The sequence below is a fragment of the Paraphaeosphaeria sporulosa genome, assembly GCF_001642045.1.
Source record: "Paraphaeosphaeria sporulosa strain AP3s5-JAC2a unplaced genomic scaffold CC84scaffold_2, whole genome shotgun sequence".
Lineage (NCBI taxonomy): Eukaryota > Fungi > Ascomycota > Dothideomycetes > Pleosporales > Didymosphaeriaceae > Paraphaeosphaeria > Paraphaeosphaeria sporulosa.
In genome coordinates this window covers 2,634,956-2,654,900 of record NW_017253361.1, presented here as the reverse complement: position 1 = coordinate 2,654,900, position 19,945 = coordinate 2,634,956, and the positions used below count along the sequence as shown (strand labels likewise).

Below are 19,945 nucleotides of genomic sequence, written 5' to 3'. Positions count from 1 at the left end.
CTGGAACTGTCAAGGTTTCTAGACGCGGGCGGCGCTTATGAAACATCCGGGGGATTCTGCTGGTAAGGCGCCACTGGCTCCAGCCTTGCGAGTTGCCTGAAAACATAACGTGATATAAACTCTTTGTACAATTTTGTACCATGTCGTTCGAGTACCCTGCGCTTCCGTAATGAATGCCCAGAAATTGTGAAAGGAGGCATGTTTTAGATGTTGCGTTCATCGAGTCGTGTGCGTGCGCAAACTTTCAATATTTTGCATACAGGAGAGCCTGCTTCATCCCGAGCTGTAGAGTCCCCTCGATTTGCGCCTCATCGCAAGGGCATGGCTTGATCAGTGTGAAGCTTTGGCAGAAAAATGGAGAAATGTTTGTTAAGATGAAGGCTATCCGGCTCCCAAGACGTTTCAATCCAAACCCGAATCCGGCTTAGCTTGCATACAGGACGCGTCACTACACACGTCGCTTCCCACGTGCGAGAAGACTAGCTCCACCACAGCATGTACGAAAGACCTCAAAGAAGCTAGAAAGCGGCAGCAACTGCCAAATCCTCCCAGCGTGCTCCGCGCAAGCGGTTTCTCCTGTGAGCGGACAGCTTTCCGCTCACCAGTGAGGCCGCTCAAGCTCCACCGAACAGGGCGTCTCTGGTTCCAGCCAAGACTACACCTGGGCTTGTTTCTTCATTCATCGCGGAACACCTCTTGGCATTGCATGGCACCCGGAGGAGCTTTCCTTTGCGCTATGGCCTACGGCCTCAAAGCAAGTAGCCTTGCTGTGCATCTCGACTTCTTTGGCTTGATGCTCCCGTCCCTCCTACGGACTTTCGTTTCTTGCGGCCTTTGTTTTATCACACTCAGACTTTGAAAGTCTCCGCTTTCTTTATTTCATTTCTTCGGGCAGGCTACCCAGAATCGTTTTTGTCTAATTCAAGATGTCTTCGATATCAATGTCGGGGTGTCCGATGTCAGGCCGAGCGAGTGGTGTATGTCCAAGATCCGCTCCCGGAAGCAAACGAAACAGCAGGAGTGGTAGGACTGGACCACGTGGATGCACTCTCTCTGGGTTCGCACAGCCAGGTGATGTGCATGCTGCATTTGGGGTTGGTATTTCCTCTTCTGCCTAGTTGGAAGCATACTCACAGACACCAGATCCCACAAGGGTCAAACGTGGAAGACTTCCTGCGCCAAAGGTACACTTTAAAGGCCAGGTTCTATTGGTCGTCGTACTAACCAAGCCAGGGAACGGAAAGCCATCAACGAGTTACTCTACTCCAATGTTCCTTCAATGGACGAGATCAAGGCCATCCAGAACGCCAAGGGTGTGAAGAGCCTCGACAAGCTGAACGTGGATGAGCGAGATTTGCTTGCTGTTGCTTTGGGAGCGCCTGCTCGCCAGGTCATCTTACGCGCCGAAGAGGTTGGCCCTAGCACAGGCTGGAGGGATGGCTACCTGAGTGTTGAGTACGGGTTCCAGCCTCCTGACACAAGCGAGGCCCCAGGAGCATTGCGAAATTCACCCGGAAGAGTATGGATGGACCTTTGCGATCGTATGCCGGGCTGTATTGCGCGTGGTCGTGTGCGAGAATCAGTGGCTGCGCTACCAATCGTTGAAGGTCGCATCGACATCATTCCCGACAAGGCACTGTGGGCAGCACTAGTTGCTCTAGGGATGCTGTGCTCAATATATCGATACGAGGAGAGACACGATGGTAATGAGGGAATCAATGTTGCAGCGAAATCTCTCAGACTCGACAGCGTGCCGATGAGCGATGATCTCGGGGACGAGGTCAAAGGGATTCCGCGCAGCATTGGACTGCCTTATGTTCAGATTTGTATACGCATGGGTCGATCGATTCCTCATCTCACTTTCTTCGACCAGTCATCCTACAACGTCGACTACATAGATCCGTTATCGGACTACCCATATGTCGGTCGATTTGACAATACTGTATGCGCCTCCTAATGATCAGAGAACCCAGCTAATTCCATACAGAGACTACGATGGGCGATGTTCGGTGACAGTGCTGAGCGAGCCTTTCTAAAAGGATGTGCTGAGACCTCCGCAAGCTTTCAGCATGGACCTGACGCTATTGCAGCGTGCCAGGAGCACGTAATGAACAGGAACAATGAAGGCCTTTTGCGTGAGCTCATCCGGCTCAAAGAGATCCTCGAGCGCATGCCTCAAGCATTTCATACGATCTCGTTAGCGGGATCGGGAGAGAACTATGTCTCACCGGCGGAATGGGTACGATGGGCCAAGTTTTCCGCACCTTTGTCAAAGAGATGCCCTGCCACTTCTGGTTTACAATTCCCTCCGTACGTATTGATCACCTCTACCGTACTGGGTCACGCCTGATGAATGCCAGGTATCTTGTCATGGACGCATTCCTCGGACGGAAAAAGTATGATTCATTTCTCGGTGCCGAGGGCGTCCATCTACGAGCGTGGCTCCCTTCTAACCTCCGCGCATTTATCGCTGCCATCGAGTATCATTACAGCATCCCAGAATATGTGAAAGCATCTGGAGACCCTCGTCTTATGGGTGTCTTGGACGGGGTCGTCGAAGCCTATACCGGCGAGCGAGGCTTTATGGGTGTTCATCGGTACAAAGTCTTTGGGGTAGGCTTTAATCATTGTTGCGTTCAGCCGTTCGTGTACTGACTGTATTATAGCTTCTCGAATGTGCTGGCAAGACTGGTCGTACCGAGACTAACGGTGCTTCGGGGGCTTCGAACGACATGCGACCATGGGAGCAAACACACGAGGAATTCTCCGCATCTATGAAAGAGCGTCTAGAGCCATTCCGGGGCCAACGCGATCTCGAACCACATGAGATGCGTGGGACATTCGAAGAGTGTCGCTACCGCGGACGCATCCTAAGCCGAAACTTCGTCGATTCCGACCCATCCCGATCCATTGCAATGGTCACTCTCGATATTCAAGAAGCGGGTATTACATTCCAACCTGGCGACAGGCTCGCAGTCATGCCGATGAACTCGTGGACAGAGTGCGCCAAGGTTGCCGCGGCTCTTGGTCTAGATTCCATGCTCGAAGATACCGTCACACTCGATCGCGTCTGGTCGCGCTATGCTGACCATATCGCCAGTGTGACTCGGTCTGGAAAGCCTCGGCTCACAGTCATTGATGTGCTGCGCAAGGGTCACCTGGCGCCGATCACGCAGGGGCTTGCGACCAAGCTGCACACCATGCTTCGTGCATCCTCGAATACCGTCCTCCAGGTCCTTGCCACAAATGAATGGCCGGTGCGTGCCTCATTAGGAGACCTGCTGCAAGCTGCAGTGCAAGATACCCCGACCAAAATCTGGGACCAAGCGTTTGGTCTATCTGGTGATCTCTCATGGCTAGCCGATTTGATTCCCGTCGAAGTTCCAAGGACTTATAGTATCTCCTCCACAAACTCTGACGAGCTCTTACCAGGTAAGTCGTTCTTTTGATTGATGAATATCTCTGATCTATAAAGGCACCGTCGACCTTACCATCTCACGTTCAAACTACGAACTGTGCTCGACCTTCGCTGGAAACTCCAAAGTCATGCGACATGGGGTTAGCAGTGGCTTCCTGAACCCACCTGTAGGCGACGAGTTGGATGTTCTCGATGACGAGGAACTGCTGTTGGGAGTCTCTCGGCCGTTTGCGTTCCAGCTTCCTTTTGACGATACCTCGCCTGTAGCGTTGTTTGCAGGCGGGAGTGGCATTGCGCCATTCCGCAGTTTCTGGCAAGCTCGCTGCGGACAATCTTGGGGTAAAACCGCGCTTTATCTGGGAGTGCAGTCGCGAGAGAAGTTCTGCTATGAGTCTGAGCTTCGCCACTACGTGAACGAAGGCTTGATGGAGGTCCACACCGCGTTCTCCCGTGACTCCAGAGGTCTAGTCTACGATCCAGTAACTCAAGACCTTGTGGAGAAAGAGATTCCGCCACGCTACATTGACGGTCTCATTGTGGAGCAAGGGCATGCTATCTGTGACTTGGTAAGTGCAGCCTCCACACATCTTTTCTCCTACAATACGCTAAGCGTCATGTTTGGATAGGTCATGAGTAAGAAGCAGGGAGGTATTGGCGGCTACATTTACGTATGTGGCTCTGTCGGTGTCTTCGATTCTGTCATGTCCGGCATCCGGAAAGCTCTCTACAATCATCGCTCGCCAACCATGGAGACCGTAGAGTCCATTCTCACCACTGCTTTCGCCGAACGTCGGTTCATGCTTGACGTTTTTATGACCCCGAAGCCTTTACCGTGTAATCAACCAACCATACCGCTCTCCCAACTCGCACTTCACACCGGACACACTCCCGACTCCCGCGTTTGGATCAGCGTACACGGCAAGGTCTACGATGTGACTGACTTCTGCCCTATGCATCCCGGAGGTAAGTTCAACCCTAGGCTAGGGCGCGACCAAGCTAACTTATTAAGGCACCAACATCATCAAATCCAATGGCGGTGTCGATTGCTCAAAGTCTTTCGATCTTCTTGCGCATACTAACAATCCCGAAGTATCGTCACTTCTCACGAAGTACTATATCGGAGAATTGACACCCAAACCAGCCTACCACTCCGAGGAGATTGGCATGCTGTATGATCTCTGGAATAGCTTCCTTCGGGTCGCCACTGAGCAGGTGGTTGCCTCTCACTTCGAAGTCGGGATGATCATGGAGTCATCTATCGTCTGGTTCCAAGGGGAGCTTTTCAATATGGGCGGTGTTCGTCGATTCTATCACTATCAATCTCGGCTACTCCAGGGCGCCTTCTCTGCCTTGTTCGGACCCAAGCTCCAGGAGATGTATCTCAAGATCTCGTTTGCATTTGCAAATGCATCTTCCTCCTCGACCCCGTCCAAGCTTCCCGACGTTCTCGGCATCATTGCTCGCGCCAAAGGATCTGGCGATGCTGTCAAGGCATCGAATGAGATTTCGCAGATTGGGCAGTTCACTTGCAACAGCGAATCTGCCCGCCATCACGAGAAGGGCATTATTACCTATGCGCAACGCTCTGTGCAGTACGATATGGAATTTCTAGAAGCTATCCGTGACGAAGCTTGCGCAGGCATGGATGCTTTCAGTACCATCATGGAGTTTGATGCTGCCTCGGATAGCCAACGCATCGCAGCGCTCTCTGCGTTCCTCATGCAAGTTCTAGAACGTATGGCAAAGCGGCTTGAAGGGTTCTACACAAAGCTTGCCCGCCACTCAGTTTTCCAGCCCGAGTTGGAGAGGAACCCTGCTCGTGCTCGTTGGAATATTCTCAAACGAAAGATACGAGACGGCTCTTTCTTTGTCTTGTCCCGCAACGTCACCATTAGCACTGCTCCAAGCTATCAGCCTGCCGTTGGAGAGCGCGTGGATTTCGACCAAGTCGTCTCGCAAATCGAAATGAACCTTGAGCACGCTGATTTACGGTCGAATCGCAACCTCGACCTGAATGAGCAACATGCCGCGCGGGCCATGGACACAAGCGACGGTGCTCCCGCATACGAGAAACACAACCATACCAGTGCGTTGAGGGCAATGTCATCTTTCATCAACGACAACAAACGCGCCATCCGCCGTCTTAGCAAACTCCCTCAGGACATTAACCTCGAGCAATTAATGCAGGCTTACGGTTCTGTGCATCCAGTTCCCAACGGCCTTCCCACGCCACCATCCAGTCGCTCCACAAGCCGTTCGCCGTCAATCAATAGCGGACGCGGGAATCTGGCAAGGCGAAATACAGTTGCAGACAGCCACTCGGGCGCAGCGCTCCAGCGCCGTCACACTGCTGCTTCTGAAGATATCGTCACAACCCCTACCCACATGTCACCAACCGCCACGATGTCTGCACTGATGACCAAGATGAACACACGCCCAAAGCCGGGCCAAGTTGGACTTGCCTCACCGCCTCACAGCGCTATCGGCTCGGCAAATTTCAGTTTCAACGATCGCGCTCGCTCTATGCAACGCCTGCCTATACGAGAAGAATCGGCGCGTGAGGCTTCGCCAATGAGTCCTGCGCATATGCGCTCAAGGAGTACTACCAACAGCCTAAGAGCATTCCGACTACAGGCCAGCGCAGTTGCTGGTGGTATGAGCAGAAGAGGTGATACCTCGGCACATTGAGACAATCAAATAGTAAAAATATACATGTAGCTTGCAGCACCCACCGTTGACGGCGGGCGCAACCAATCCAAGTCACTTGTTCAGCTGCATTGACCACATGATTCAATGGCTTGACGAAGCCTTCGTATATTTCGAAGTACTGTGGTGGGCGTCTTTGTCGTCCTTTGTGAAATTTTGACCGATGGCGTTGCGTCGCTCTTTGTCTTGATTGCAAACTGGAGTGCTGGCGCACACAAAAGTCCCCCTTTGTGGATCAAGTATAACTGGCCGGCACATGATAGTGAGCTGCTCCGACATTCTCGCTTTGCTCAACACAAGAAAACACATTGTTTATTCTTCTACTGAGTACCGAACCCTTTGATTCATGCAACACAGAGCTATCAAAAATTCAACATGAACCAGATGAACTCCAACGATATTCTTGTCGCTTCTGGTCCAGATGTGGTCAGAACTGCCATGGATGAGCCGTATGAGGTCCATTTCGCTGCTTGGATAATCGTCACATCGGCCGTATTCTCTAGCGTTAGCCTCTTGTTCCTGCTATGTCGTTATTGGTTCTTAATGATGCGATCCGAAGACCAAGCTCAATCTGGAGAGCACAAAGAGTCACCGCTACCGAGGACCGTGAATATTCTCGTCAAATGTCATAGCGATGGGGCGCTGAGCAGATCTGGCACATACACTGCCAGCACTGGGGAAGACCCATTAGTGACGCAATTACGGGATGACAACGCGGCGCTTAGACAGAGACTGACAGATACCCAACAAATCATCAGCGCCAGTGGGGATCAAGGCATGCAGGCGCTGAACACCACCAAGGTCAAGCTTCTTGAGTCCGAAGCCGAATGTAAAAATTTACGGCGCATTATTGACGAAGAACAAGCGCGCATCAACGGGTGGAAGAAGAGTTTTCAAGAAGAACGCAAGGCAAGAGAAGCTCTTAATCGGACAGTGAAGAATGTCGAGACCAACAGCGATTCTGCAGCCCGCGAGCGCGAGGGCCTGCGAACGAACATTTTTCAACTCAATTCAGAATTACAATCGTTACGCAAGGAGCTCGAACAGGCTCTCAAACAAAACGCAGATGATCGGGCTGCCGCTGACAGCAGCAAGTTGGCACGGAAGAAGGCGGAGAAAATCGCCAAGGATGAGAGCAAGATCAGGGCCCAGCTGGAAAAACAGATTAAGAGCCAACAGAAAGAGATTGATGATCTTTATAGAGAGCTGAATGAGAAAGCGGCATCGGCCCAAAGTCAACTAGAACAGAAGGCTAAGAAAGAGATTGTCGATCTGCGTGCCAACAACAGTAGGCTCCAGCAAGAACTTGTCAAGATGTGTGATGACGCTGCAGGCCAGGCAGAGCGGAACGGAGAGCTGCAAAAAGAACTGACAGAAGCTCGCAATGGGGCTACTGAGCAGTCGCAGCTCCTTCAAAAGGAGCGCACAGCCGAGAAAGAGAAGCAGCACAGTGCCGAAAAGGAAGTTTCTGGTTTGAAGGAGCAGGTGAAGAGTTTGACAGACGAGCTCACGGCCGAGAAAAGGAAGCAGCAAAATGCCAAGAAAGCAGCCTCTAATCTGAAAGAGCAGGGGAAGAAGTCAACGGATGAGTTTGAGAAGGCCACAGATCTCAAGAAGAGCGTTGAGACATTAACGTGGCAGCGTGATGACGCGCGGGATGAACTCATATCACGGGACGATAAGATCACAGAGCTCGAATCCCGGCAAGAACTTGGGACAGAAAACGATTCTTCCATTAAATTGAAGGATGCTCAAACCAAGATCCATAAGTTAGAGGAGCATAATGAGACACTCATGAGGAAACAAAAGAATTGGAAAGAGAAGAAATCCGACCTAGAGAGCCTGCTCTCAGAGAGTGAGGACAAGGCTGCGGCTTCACAAACGAGGGAGAGAGAACTTGCAGATAACCTGGCGGATTGTAAGAAGGAAATGGAAGAAGTCCGGGCCGGACTCGAGAAGAATAAGAAGAAAGCTTACTCTGTGAGAGAGGTCTCGCCCCTTGTTCCGTTCAAGAACATGCCTAGAAAGGGTGTATCGTTTCCGACAGTTCGAAAGGGAAATACAAGACCTACAACGGCATCTTCTTCGAAGCCTCCGCTCCCAGATATATCTGGTATGAAGAATGATAAGCACAAGAAACAGGAAGGGGACGAGTTGCCTCGACCAGGCCAAGAAGACAATGTATCACCGGTCAGGCCATCTCCTTCAAGTACCCCAGCGTCCTCTGATCCTCAAAAACCGAGCGAGGTCTCTATGGCAACTTCTTCGAAAACCAACAAAGGGGTCCGTCCGATAGCGCCAGCTAAGGGACCTCGAAAGGGGAGGCCAAACCATACACGTCAGCCACCGACAATTGACGACCGGCCGGCACCAACGGATGGTCAACCATCGACCACAACGAAGCCCCCAAGGGAGCAAGTCAAGCAGCCGAGCCCAGCTGCCAGCGGTGTGTCAAGCACGCCTGCAGCAAAGCAGGAAAAAGTAGAAGAAGCAGGATCTGAAGATGATGAGCGCCCCAAAGTAAGTACATCCCGTGACTCTTTGGATCACTGTCTAACTGCTCATTCTAAGGACGACCGGCCAGCAAAGAAGCCATCGAGAGTAGAGGAGGGACCAGCAGTACAACAGAAACCAGAACCGCCGCGCCGACCGCCTGATACCGAACTTTTTGCGAAGCGACCTGGGGTGTTTACGTCTCCATCAACCGGAAGTATTTTTAACTTGTTAGGAAGGAAAAATTCATCAGGTACACAAGCAGCACCGCTCTTAGGTGCACAACCTTTCCGGCAGCCCCAAGCTGGGATCACAACCCCAGCCCCAATTAAGTTTGAATTCACAAAACACATGGACGTGCTCAATCATTTTGGGGCGTTTGGGTTTGTTCCAAACCCATTGCAGGCCACCGCCACACCGCCTGTGACTGAACCTGCACCTGACCAGCCCAAAACGACCAGTTGGAATCCCGCCAACGCCAGTAAAGTCTTCAAAAATCAGAGTTCAGCTCCCTCACTTGGAGCACCCCCAGCGAATACCGACACAGAGCCGCCGAACATTCAAGGGCCAGTTCACTCGGCTCTGCAGGACCAGCAACCCTCCGCCCCCCGGGACCAGCCCACCACCAGCGCATCCGCAGTAGATGGCCCTCCGGAACAAACAGGCCCAGTCTCTCCGGGCAGCTCCATCAATAACGACCCCTTGTTCACCGAGCACATCAATCAGAGCCCACATTCTCCAAATGTCAGCGGCTCCGACGCCGACTCCTCAATGGAGATCGAAGGTACGAACGCCGAACGCTCGAAAAAGTACGCAGGTTATGAACCATATGTGTCAAGCGGAAGCGGCGATGATGACATGCAGGTGGATGAAAAGTCAGACAATCAGGCAGAGCCCGGCAGCCATCAAACACCGGGTGCTGATACCTTCCAGGACCAGTTGGGCGGCTTCTCACCGTTACAACCACCATCCGCTCCAGCACCTTTGGGCCCAACCTTACCCGTCTATGAACCAGGTCGATCCGAATCCTGGAAGCAAGAGCAACCCGCATCCCCAGGCTTTTCAGGCTTCTCGCACAGCGGCCGCCCCTTCAGGTATGATCCCTCTGGCCCGGAGCTCGAAGGCTTCGCCTCCCACCACAGACAACAGCAGGAGAGAGAAAACAACAACCAAAAATTGGCAAACACCAACGTGGGTGGTGAGCCTCCCGACCAACCGAGTCCTAGCGGGGGCAGGTTCACCGGCAGCGGCAACAAGCCAGGTTGGGGCGGTGAACAGCCAGAGAGCATAAAACACGCACCTAGGTCACCCGTACGAGAGTACAATCCCAGCCCGGCCTATATGAATGGTGAGGACGGCGATGGGAGCATCTACCCAGGTTTCCCCGGACGCCAAAGGAGGGGCAGCGGTGGTTTTGTTCCACCATCCCCATTCCTGATGTCGGGCCGCGATCAACAAAGACGGGGTGCTTTCATTCCATATCCGGAGGAGGATGAGCACGAACGTCCGCACAGGGGTCCGGAGATTGGCGGGGGTAGAAGAGGATCGATGGACACGATGGCCGGGGGAGAGACGCGGGATGGTAGCGAAGGGCGGATGGAGCTAGACGACAAGCCTGCACAAATCCCGTTCGCACAGGGTCAGACGCAGGTGCCTGCGAATAACCCATTTGGACAGGGCCAGACGCAGGGCATCGCAGTCAACCCGTTCACCGGACAGCCCCTGCGGCCCTTCGCTGGTAGTGCACCTAACCCATTCCGACAACACACAACGCAGGCCCCCGACAACTGATTTGCTTACCAACCCCAAACTCGCGCGAACACCACGAATCAGGGTCCCGCGCACAAGCAGGGTCGGGCCTCGACCGGTCGGGCCTTGACAGGAAGTTGGCTGAAAGAACCGCCGGCTGATGCGGCCCCCAACGACGACGGCGACGGTGATGGCATGGAATTGGACTCCCCCGACGACGCGGAAACGACTGCAGACATGCCCGGAGAGGAGGCGGATGAACTGACAAAGCTGTTCATCGAAGGCTTGGACCAGCTCGAAGAGATCGACGATGATGAGGACGACCCCAGGCTCAACGACGGCTACGTTCAGCCGGAGAAGAAGGAATAGGAGGAGATGGAGCACGCTGGGGTAAAGTGGAAGGGGGCGTTGAAGGAGCCTGCTCCGGAGGAGGATAGTGAGGATGAGAGCCCGTGCCAAGGGGGTGAAGAAGCCTTTGTAGGAGCAGGCCGGGGAGGGGACGGTGGGGAGGGCGCCGAGGGACAAGGCTGTGCAGAAAAAGTACTTGAACAAGATCATGGGGGAGTACTCTGATTAGAGGGTTTGCTCGTGGCGGAATTGGAGGGGGTTGGGATTGATAGTGCTGCTGATTTGAATGTTCGCGGTTGATGTGTTGAGCTTGGGATGCAGCGACAATGGAGCGATGCGTGGCGCGGGCGCGGGCGTTGTCTGTGTTTTGTTTTGTGTACATCTTGACCGTTGATTTTAATTAATGTGTGGTTAGTGTTGCGCTGTGCAAAGGTTCTTAATGGCCAATGATCGTCTTTTATTGTGCGAGGCTAATTCGACGAGGTTACCCATATCTAACCTCTCCCGTGCCCTCACGAAACCAGTCATCGTTTGCGATGCTTTCTTCTGCTGTGGCGTAGTTAATGATGGTACTTTTAGTCGTTGTATATGCGTGGTAGGCATCTGTCTCAATATTAGCGCCGTCTTTCCTTGCGGTGAATGGGTATAACGTACCAACACCATTCTCACTCCCTACACCCGAGGTCTTGATCCCGCCCCACGGACTGCTCGGATCGTTCCGGTGGTGCGTGTTCACCCAACAGATACCCGCTTCAATTGCCTCCGAGACACGATACGCCTGAGCCAGATCCTGCGTCCATATGGCGGCGCCCAAGCCGAACTCACTGTCGTTCGCCAGCTTGAGTGCTTCCTCTTCCGTGTCGAACTCCACCACCACTATGACCGGTCCAAAGGCCTCCTCTTTCCAGATTCGCGTGTCCACAATCTTGTGGTCTGGGCTGTCGGCAAGAATGGTCGGCGGGTAGTAGTAGCCTTTGGAGAAGTCGGTGCCATCGAGGGGAGAAGTATCCGTCATGCGCTTGCCACCCGCGTACACCCATACGCCGGATTCCAGCGCCTCGTCGACGAGCGAGCGCACGTTTTCGAGTTGCTTAGCTGAGATGAGCGGGCCCATCATGGATTCTGGGTTTGAAGGGCTGCCCATGCGACGCTCGATGCTCTCAGCCTTCTTGCGAAGCTTTCCGAGGACTTTATTGGTGATATTTTTGTGGACGATGATGCGGGTGGCTGCGACACAAGTCTGGCCGCTCGCGATGAAGCTCCCGAAGGCAATTCCGTTGACGGCGGCATCAATGTTGGCTTCCTCGAAGACGATTAGGGGTGCTTTGCCGCCCAGCTCAGCAGTGAAGTGCGCTAGGTTGCCGCCTGCTATGGCGCCGATAGCACGGCCTGCAGGAGTGCCGCCTGTTACGTCCACTTTCTTGATGAGGGGATGCGAGACGAGTGCTTTTCCGGTAGTGGCTCCGTCTCCGGGAAGGACTGTGAAGACGCCATCGGGAAGGCCCGCCTCCTTTAGCAACTTGGCCAGCTCAATGCTTGTCAGAGGAGTGAGCTCGCTGGGCTTGAGGATGACACAGTTGCCTGCCGCTAAGGCAGGTGCAATCTTCTTCACCGCGATGAGCATTGGATGATTGAAAGGCGTAATCTGGGCAACGACTCCCAACGGCACGCGGTCAATCCAGTTGTGGAGCTTCCCCATGGTAGGCATCACGCTTCGCTCCTCGACGCGTATCAAGCTGGCGTAGTACTTGAACCATTTGGTCAAAGTCGGCACCTGGGCATTCATTTCCCGGATGGCGCGTCCACTCTGTCGAACTTCCAGCTCGATAAGCCGGGATATATTCTTGGTTAGAAGATCTGCAGCGCGCTCCAGGGTGTCTGCGCGGACATGGCGGGGCGCTTTTGACCAGACGCCTGCTTTGAAAGTGGCATGTGCATTTCGGACTGCTGAGTCGACGTCTTGGGGGGAAGCTGCGTGGCATTTTGCAAATATGTCGCCGGTGGAGGGATCCTCAACTGATAGCCTAGATGTGGTTAGATATGGAAGACGCGTTCACGGGCGGGTAGGCTGACTGACTGCTCCGCTTGACCTTCGGCTTCCTGGCCTCGTACCCACATCTTGTAAGTTTCGACAGCCATGTTGTGTATGAAGAAGAGCTCAATGAACCGTTGGTATGATAGGCATGGAAGTAAGCAAGGTACAGAGCGCGGAGATGGCCGACAGGCGTCTTGGCGCGTCTACACAGGCTGGGGCTGGTCTCTGGGCGTCGGGAGAGCTTTTATCGTCGACGGTTGGGATTTGATGGAAGAGTTACAAATGTGGATGCCAGAATGGCGACAGACTGATCAGTGCTTGCTGCTCTCCAACTGCTCCAACCCAACGATGAATGAAGCAGAACGGCGGCTCTGCCAGGCGCGATGTGGGCTGTGAACGGACCGAAGAGCTGGCGGGGAGTGTCAATGGAATGGCATAGCTGGCCGAGAAGCACAGGCTATCAACGCATCCAGACGGTAGCAGACCGCTTTGGGTGGTGCATGCAGAGGCGCTGCAGAGGCGCTGCAACGCATGCACCTGGCCGTGCACGAGTGTGCCCCGCGTAGACGGTCGAACCCCGCCGAAGCTTGGCAATGACTCAACCCACGCCCAAAGTCGGACGCGACGCCGTCGGCGCAAGACGAGCAAAATAGCCCGCATCAGGTACGGGCTGCATCTTGACCCTGATACCGCCAATTCACGCCCCGACGCCCCCCACAATGAGCGTCAACACGCCCACGGCGGAGAAGCCGCTCCCCGGCTTCGACATTGTCTCGACGTACCGGTCCATCCTCGCGGGCGACGCGGAGCTGACCATGCCCGTGGCCGCCATCGAGGCCCTCGTCGAAGCCATCGCCCACTCGTCCGTGTCCACCGTCGCCGAGACGCTCGCGCTCCTCGAGCACCACACGGCCGTCCTCAAGGCCGAGATTGCGAACCCCATCTCCCTCTCCGCCGGCACCGATCTCTTCCAGCGGTACCTCATCACCACCCTGAACAGACCCGCCGCCCTGAACCTGGGCCCCGGGGACGACTTCAGGGCCATCCGGAACCATCTGCTCTCCAACGGCCGCCTGTTCGTCGAGCGCGCCAAGCAGAGCAGGGAGAAGATCGCGAGCTTTGGCAAGCACTTCATCCGCGACGGCGCCACGGTCCTCACCAACGGCGGCTCCAGAGTGGTTGGCGCGCTGCTGCGACGCGCTGCCGAGTCCAGCACCATGCGCTTCCGCGTCGTCTACGTGCTGTCGGGCTCAGCGTCCTCGGACACAAAGGAAGGCGACCAGATTGTCGCAGACCTGCGCGCCCACAACGTCCCGGTCGCCACGGTGCCCGACTCCGCTGTTGCGTACTCCCTGGGCGAAGTCGACATGGTCATTGTCGGCGCAGAAGGCGTAGTCGAGAACGGCGGCATCATCTCCAGGCTGGGAACGTACCAGCTGGGTCTGCTGGCCAAGAGCAAAGGAAAGCCTTTCTACGTCGTCGCCGAGAGCCACAAGTTCGTCAGGCTCTACCCGCTCAGCCAGTTCGATCTTCCCATCGAGCAGAAGGTCCTCGAGTTCCGCGTCGCCGACGACAAGGGCACTTCAAAGCCCTCAGAAGACGAGGGCTTCTTCGACATGCACGGCTCCACCAAGAAGTGCTCTGGCATCAATGCCGACGATGCCGTGGACTTCACTGTACTATATCCCCAGTCCATGTCTAGCAATAAAAGCTAACTGCCCTAATAGCCACCCGATCTCATCTCGGGCATCATCACAGAGTCCGGCGTGCTGACGCCCTCCGCCGTGTCCGAAGAGCTGATCAAGATCTGGTTCTGAGCCCCCCAAGCCTGAGCTACTTTGACATGCCCACAATCCACGCCAGCCGCGTATACGACGCAAACTTATGCCCGGCTGAACTAACGCGTAAAATAGGAGTGATGAGTACCTTTTGCGCGGGGAGAGCTTTGTGTTCCATCACCACAGCCATGCCGGAAGGAAGGTCAGCAGTTCCGACGAGGGCCACGTCCGAAACCGTGATGCGCTGGATGAGACGTGGATGGACATCAAATAGGGATGTTGTCGACACCCAGTGAAGTGCACTAAGGGGTTCTTGGCGAGAATGTGCGGTCAGGTTTGGTCATTGGAGCGCCACAACCATTGGGCAGCTGCCTCCGAGCTTTGTGGTCATGTAGTGACGGACAAATGGCATTTGATACCCCAACGAAGTAATGGAACCAGACCGATCCATTGAGGTCGATGTTGTCATTTTCCAGACCAGCTACCCGTGACAGTCATTGTTGGCAGTGCTTCACCCATGATCTCTATGAAGAAATCGATATCCGGCTTCTATCTTAGACCGAAAGTTCTGCAACCTCTGCCACTTCCGCCTTGAGAAGAGGGAACAAACTTGAGAGATCTAAAACATTTCAGATGAATGGCCACGATTGCTATTTTGTTGGATGTGTTCCCAGGCGATCACCTAGATATTGGCACGCCCAGTTCCCACGGTCCCTCTCAAACTCCAATCCCTGTGCTTATCAACGTGTTCAGCTCTCTCACCTTCACCATCGCATTTGCACTGCCTGGGCACAAGCTCATTTGGACCTAATTTCCCACGGTCCTCGCCCTTTCCTCGACCACGCCTTGTCCAATAACCCTCCAACAGACTATATAAACGCATTCAGCACCGCTCTACCATCTCCCTTTCACCCCCTCTCAAGCCCACCACCCACGGTCACCCTCAGACCATCCGAGTCACAGTCCAATTCCGATCGCCCACCATGTGCAAGTATTTCAAAAAGGTGCGTTCCCTCCCTTTTCCACACTCTCCCGCCCACTCGCTGATCCCTAGGCAGATTTTCACCTGCTCCCACTTCAGCCAAATCTACGTCGAGCGCTGCCTGCCCGCCTGCAAACCCGGCGTGGAAGCCTGCACGACCACCGACGCCTCGCACGACCCTGATGCTTTCAACGCGCAGCTGGATCGGGACGCGCGCCGGAGCTACTTCGCGTGCTTCAAATGCATCACGGAAGAGGCGAATGCAGAGAGAACGGCTGCTGCAGAAGCCGCTGCCGCTCTGGAACAGGATCCCGCCAAGCGCGCCGAGACAATGCTGAGGCAGGCACGCTATACGTCCACTGCGGTCAAGGCAGACGCAAATCGCAAAGTGGCGGAGCGGAAGATCAAGACGGAGCGCGACGCGGATGCTGCGAAGGCAGAAGCCCTCAAGGCAGAGAAGGAGCCCGCGGCCCGCGGAGAGGGCATGTGGATCGAGATGGGCAGTGCACACAAGAAGAAAGGATGGGGTGGGCATGGACGCGGGTTCCGCGATGAGAAGAGTGCGGTGCAGTCTGCGCCGCCGATGCCGACGTTCAGGATGGGTGTCGATGCGGCGGTTGGGGGATGGGAGGGCAAGACGGGAGAATTCAAGAAAGCGAATGTGCCGAGTAGTGCGAATGAGACTGGCACGGGAAGCGGGGTGGGAGCTTGGCCGAGGAAGATCCTAATCAAGCCCGTGCAGAAGCAGCGTGAGAACTGGGGTTGGAAGTGAGGAGTGGTGCTTGGAGGACGAGTTTTATGACTGCAAGGCTAGATTTGTGAGCCTTGCTGGTCCTGATGATTGACATGCGCCGGATTTCTTGGCTTCCCATGGAACGTTTGACATGCGATGCCGTAGGTGGTTGATTTTGTGGCGTGCGTATAGGAGAGAGATTGCGTTACTACAACTAACTGGTTTGAGTATGGCACAGAGCGAGGGCTCGACGTGAGGGAATACGATTATCGTCATTGTAAACGGAATAATCTTTGAGAGTAGCGTCGAAAGGTCGTTCCTTGGAAAATACATATGAGAACATGCAGAATCCAGACATGTTGTCGTTGAATTCTACCTCAAGATGTGTGCCATCACCGAAACCTGGGCACTATCAGACGCCGAGTGATGGTAACTGACTGACCTGTAGAGTCTCGACCAGCACATGTATCTCTCCTAGTTTGTCGTCTCCACATGGTCGTTAAACTACATTTTTAGTGAATTCTTGTGATAGCTCCGATCGCATTTACAGATGGTGTACCGTGGGTTGGCCTGATACGAGATCTTGTTGGGACCATGGTCTTGGCGCTTACGATCTTGTGTTTTGAAGGGGATGTCATATGCCGTTGTGCAGTAAAGATACTTGATGTCTCCGTGTCAAGATGTGACCAGCCAGATGCGCGCAGTAGATGAGAGACGAAAACACTGGCCCTGTTCTACGAGCCGTTGATTTAGGGGACATGGAAATCAACGGAGGCTTCGGCAATGTAGCGCTATTGAGAAGGAAGTACGAGGGTGGAAATACAAAGAATATAGAAAGAATGTGAATGAATTATTATAAGTAGCACTGTTCCAAATGACAAGTACTGGTAATGACAAAGATGAGAATCGATGAAACAACGGTCCCAGACGAAGTGAAGTACGGGGACTGGGCCTGAGAATGTTAAGAACGCCTCGTGACCGAAAGATCATGAAACTCCAATGCCCATAACAAGAGCAGATTTTGTCTACCGGGCCAAGAGCCTTTTGTAATTGCAAAGACGCTGGAAACAAGAGTATCGTGACCGAGAAATACAATATAGGTAGTTAAGCGTGATCGTTGAACGTAAAGCATCGGAAATCGAATGAAGGGTGAACACGAAAGGCGAGAGAGACTAAACGCATGATGCTAACCGACAGGAACATGGAAGGACAAGCGAGGGCTTTCAAGAAGACGGCATTAACGACGACTGCAGATTGTGAGCCCGCCGCTCAGATTTTGAACAAGACATATCCTACCTGTACGCTGCATCGACTTGAGATCGTCTTTTCCGCTTCGTGTGGTCATCTTGCTGCCGTGTCTGACCGTCTTCTTGGTCCGTGTCTTCATAACTCCTCTTGCGAGCAAAGCTACTGTCATTTCGCTTGAGCTGTGGAATGAAATCTTTTTCGACCTGGTGATTTGCTTCCTCTGTGCCAGAGCCCGCCATGTTGCTGGCTTCGGGATGATTAGAACCGATCTGATGTGTCGGAGGAATCGAAGCACAAGAATTTGTGCGCTCATAGGGCTGTGCAGGCGAAGATCGTTGTGAGGTTGCGGAAGATATAGATCCATATGGGCGAGGCCCTGTAGTGCCATACATCGAATTGCGATGACCACTATAAGACTGAGTTTTATGTGGACCAACATCAGGACGTGGAGGGATATTCGCAGAGGGCGGTGCTGGGGGCTTTGGCGGGAGCGAGGCTGGCAGTTGATCATCGCGCGGGAACGGAAGGGGCACTTCTTGATCAGAAGGAGGCTTTGGAGAGCCAGTGACACCAAGCTTCGCCAAAATGTCCTCCTGTACTTGATCTCTTGACGGCTTGCCACATGAATCCGGCGGAGTTGGCTTCTTGACGTCTTCCATGTCGCCTGACAATGCCTGTTCGAGGTTGTCCATGACGTTCCACGAAGGATCATTCATGTCTTCGTCTCCCTTCTCGTCAGGTCGGTCTCGTAAAGAAACGCAGTCTTCGATTGAAATAAGATTTTTCTTCATTTCTTCGTCGGTGAAGATCACAAACGCAGGGTCGTCTTTGATGTTGTACCAATCGTCCGTCTTTCGTACGTCCAGGAAAGCTTCATATGAGTTTTCAGCCGTGAAGTACAGAGACACAGATTCGCCATTGCCGAGTTTCTCTGCAGGCGGCCTGAGCGACTGCTCTTCGGCGTCTTCGAATGTTGCTGGTAGCGCTCGTGTTACTTGTTTGGCCGGTCGCCAGGTAATGACACCAAGGCTCAGATCAGGGTCAACGGGCTCATTTGCCTTTGGCCATATGGCACCGTCGAAATCGAAGTCCCAATCGTCCCACCCGAGAAATAATGGAGCTTTATTATCTGAAGCCGTGTCACTTGTAGCGCTTGGAAGTTGCGTATTCGCTGGAGTAGGCTGCGCAGTCGTAGGCATTGCTGAAGATGGTGTAGGGGTTGCATTGGGATCAATGGTCGGCTGGCTGTTGGCGGAAGATGCACCATATGGATTGTACTGGTTTGCAGGCGGGTATGTAGCTGAGCCAGGGGCTTGCTGCCATCCTTGTGCACTAGGCCAGGCCGACTGCTTCGTGTTGATAGGAGGCGGTGGGTTTGGATACGACTTATATCCAGTCTGCTGCTGTGAATATTGTTGCGGGGCGGGATAGGACGGTGACTGTGATACGGGCGTCTGATGAGGATAGTTCTGCGACGGCCACTGAAAGGTTTGCGCGTGATGGTACCCTTGCTGAGAAGGATGACTCTGTGGTGGTCCGTAGCCCGGTGGTGGATATCCTTGTGCCGGGGCGGCGCTTTGATAAGACTGGTTCGGATACGGCGCTTGAGCAGGATGTGGACCTTGAGGAAACCCTTGTTGTTGCGCTGAAAATTGAACGGTTCCGAATGGACCTTGGGGTTGCGCGGGACCTCGGTAACCTGGTGGGGGAGGATAACGAGTGATTATTGGATTTCCCTTTTTCTTAGGGGGGCTACATACTGTCAGCATATGACGGGCACATATTCCTGCCACGTTTTGAAAAATAACGCGATATTGATAAAAGACTTTAGGACTGCTTACAAGCTCTTCGGAAGTTGCGGAGAAACGCCGGGCTGAGGTGGGAAGCCACCTTGATACTGATTATACCCTGGTTGCTGTCCATATTGCGGCGCCTGTTGATTTGCGTAGGGTTGCTGATTGGAATAGCTGTTGGCATACTGTGGTTGTTGGAACGGCGCAGCACCCGTTGCAACCCCGTTCCACATGCCGGATTGTCAATGTCCGGTGAATTGGTTTATTCGGTCGTTGAATGGGGAAAAGATGGAAGAGTGTGATATAATAGAGAGGGTGAGTCAATAAGAGGTGGAAACCAATAAAGGATAGCTGCAACGCTCAACCGTGGATCCAGAGGCGCGCCAAGGCGGTGAACATGGCCAATGGTCCCAGACCGGTTGAGTGAAACAACCGGATGGAGCGCGGCTATCGCAAAGGGCGACGCGAGAAAGAAGTGCTTGCAGTGACTAGATGGAAATTGAGAAGGAGCGGCGGAGCGACACGTGAGGCTGCTGATGTGAGGGGAAAGAAGCAGCCACAGCAGATGCGGGCGGTTGCAGGTAGTCGGGAGACGCAGAAAAAGACGTGTAACAGCGGAATTGGCACCAATTGAATCATCAAAGCAGAAGGGACGGTATTAT

General features: G+C 53.8%; 6 protein-coding genes across 6 annotated transcripts; 4 read left to right on the top strand and 2 right to left on the bottom strand.

Annotated features, from left to right (window-relative positions):
- Positions 1–926: 926 nt before the first annotated feature.
- CC84DRAFT_1256074 (uncharacterized protein) lies at positions 927–6,106 on the top strand (the record flags this gene model as incomplete). The annotated part of the gene is made up of 9 exons (XM_018184595.1): positions 927–977; positions 1,144–1,184; positions 1,234–1,942; positions 1,988–2,310; positions 2,361–2,613; positions 2,667–3,432; positions 3,476–3,984; positions 4,045–4,381; positions 4,428–6,106. The coding sequence occupies 9 exons, from the start codon at positions 927–929 to the stop codon at positions 6,104–6,106; spliced, it is 4,668 nt and encodes a 1,555-aa protein (XP_018040558.1).
- A 2,661-nt stretch (positions 6,107–8,767) lies between these two features.
- Positions 8,768–10,803, top strand: CC84DRAFT_468629 (uncharacterized protein). The gene has a single exon (XM_018186404.1). It carries the CDS (start codon positions 8,969–8,971, stop codon positions 10,406–10,408), a length of 1,440 nt encoding a protein of 479 aa, XP_018040557.1. The 5' UTR covers positions 8,768–8,968; the 3' UTR covers positions 10,409–10,803.
- CC84DRAFT_468628 (aldehyde dehydrogenase-like protein) lies at positions 10,804–12,939 on the bottom strand. Its single transcript, XM_018186403.1, has 3 exons — positions 12,792–12,939; positions 11,369–12,738; positions 10,804–11,317 (listed from the first exon to the last, which is right to left on the bottom strand). Exons 1-3 carry the CDS (start codon positions 12,851–12,853, stop codon positions 11,199–11,201), a joined length of 1,551 nt encoding a protein of 516 aa, XP_018040556.1. The 5' UTR covers positions 12,854–12,939; the 3' UTR covers positions 10,804–11,198.
- A 529-nt stretch (positions 12,940–13,468) lies between these two features.
- CC84DRAFT_1082824 (nagb/rpia/CoA transferase-like protein) lies at positions 13,469–14,566 on the top strand (the record flags this gene model as incomplete). The annotated part of the gene is made up of 2 exons (XM_018173997.1): positions 13,469–14,425; positions 14,477–14,566. 2 exons carry the CDS (start codon positions 13,469–13,471, stop codon positions 14,564–14,566), a joined length of 1,047 nt encoding a protein of 348 aa, XP_018040555.1.
- An 839-nt stretch (positions 14,567–15,405) lies between these two features.
- CC84DRAFT_1236359 (uncharacterized protein) lies at positions 15,406–16,300 on the top strand (the record flags this gene model as incomplete). The annotated part of the gene is made up of 2 exons (XM_018183877.1): positions 15,406–15,531; positions 15,586–16,300. Coding segments are annotated over 2 exons (822 nt in total), but the record flags the coding sequence as incomplete, so codon positions are not given.
- Positions 16,301–17,383: 1,083 nt separating this feature from the next.
- On the bottom strand, positions 17,384–19,617 carry CC84DRAFT_468606 (uncharacterized protein). The gene is made up of 2 exons (XM_018186402.1): positions 19,332–19,617; positions 17,384–19,242 (listed from the first exon to the last, which is right to left on the bottom strand). Exons 1-2 carry the CDS (start codon positions 19,514–19,516, stop codon positions 17,535–17,537), a joined length of 1,893 nt encoding a protein of 630 aa, XP_018040553.1. The 5' UTR covers positions 19,517–19,617; the 3' UTR covers positions 17,384–17,534.
- Between the last annotated feature and the right edge of the window lie 328 nt (positions 19,618–19,945).

Excerpts from the sequence above, each read along its gene's own strand:
- CC84DRAFT_468606 (XM_018186402.1), bottom strand. The coding sequence starts at position 19,516 with ATGTGGAACGGGGTTGCAACGGGTGCTGCGCCGTTCCAACAACCACAG. Across the intron at positions 19,243-19,331 it reads CCGCAACTTCCGAAGAGCTT|CCCCCCTAAGAAAAAGGGAA; the intron begins GTAAGCAGTCCT and ends GACAGTATGTAG.
- CC84DRAFT_468628 (XM_018186403.1), bottom strand. The coding sequence starts at position 12,853 with ATGGCTGTCGAAACTTACAAGATGTGGGTACGAGGCCAGGAAGCCGAA. Across the intron at positions 12,739-12,791 it reads GCCGAAGGTCAAGCGGAGCA|GCTATCAGTTGAGGATCCCT; the intron begins GTCAGTCAGCCT and ends AACCACATCTAG. Across the intron at positions 11,318-11,368 it reads AGGGAGTGAGAATGGTGTTG|ATGCCTACCACGCATATACA; the intron begins GTACGTTATACC and ends ATATTGAGACAG.
- CC84DRAFT_468629 (XM_018186404.1), top strand. The coding sequence starts at position 8,969 with ATGGACGTGCTCAATCATTTTGGGGCGTTTGGGTTTGTTCCAAACCCA.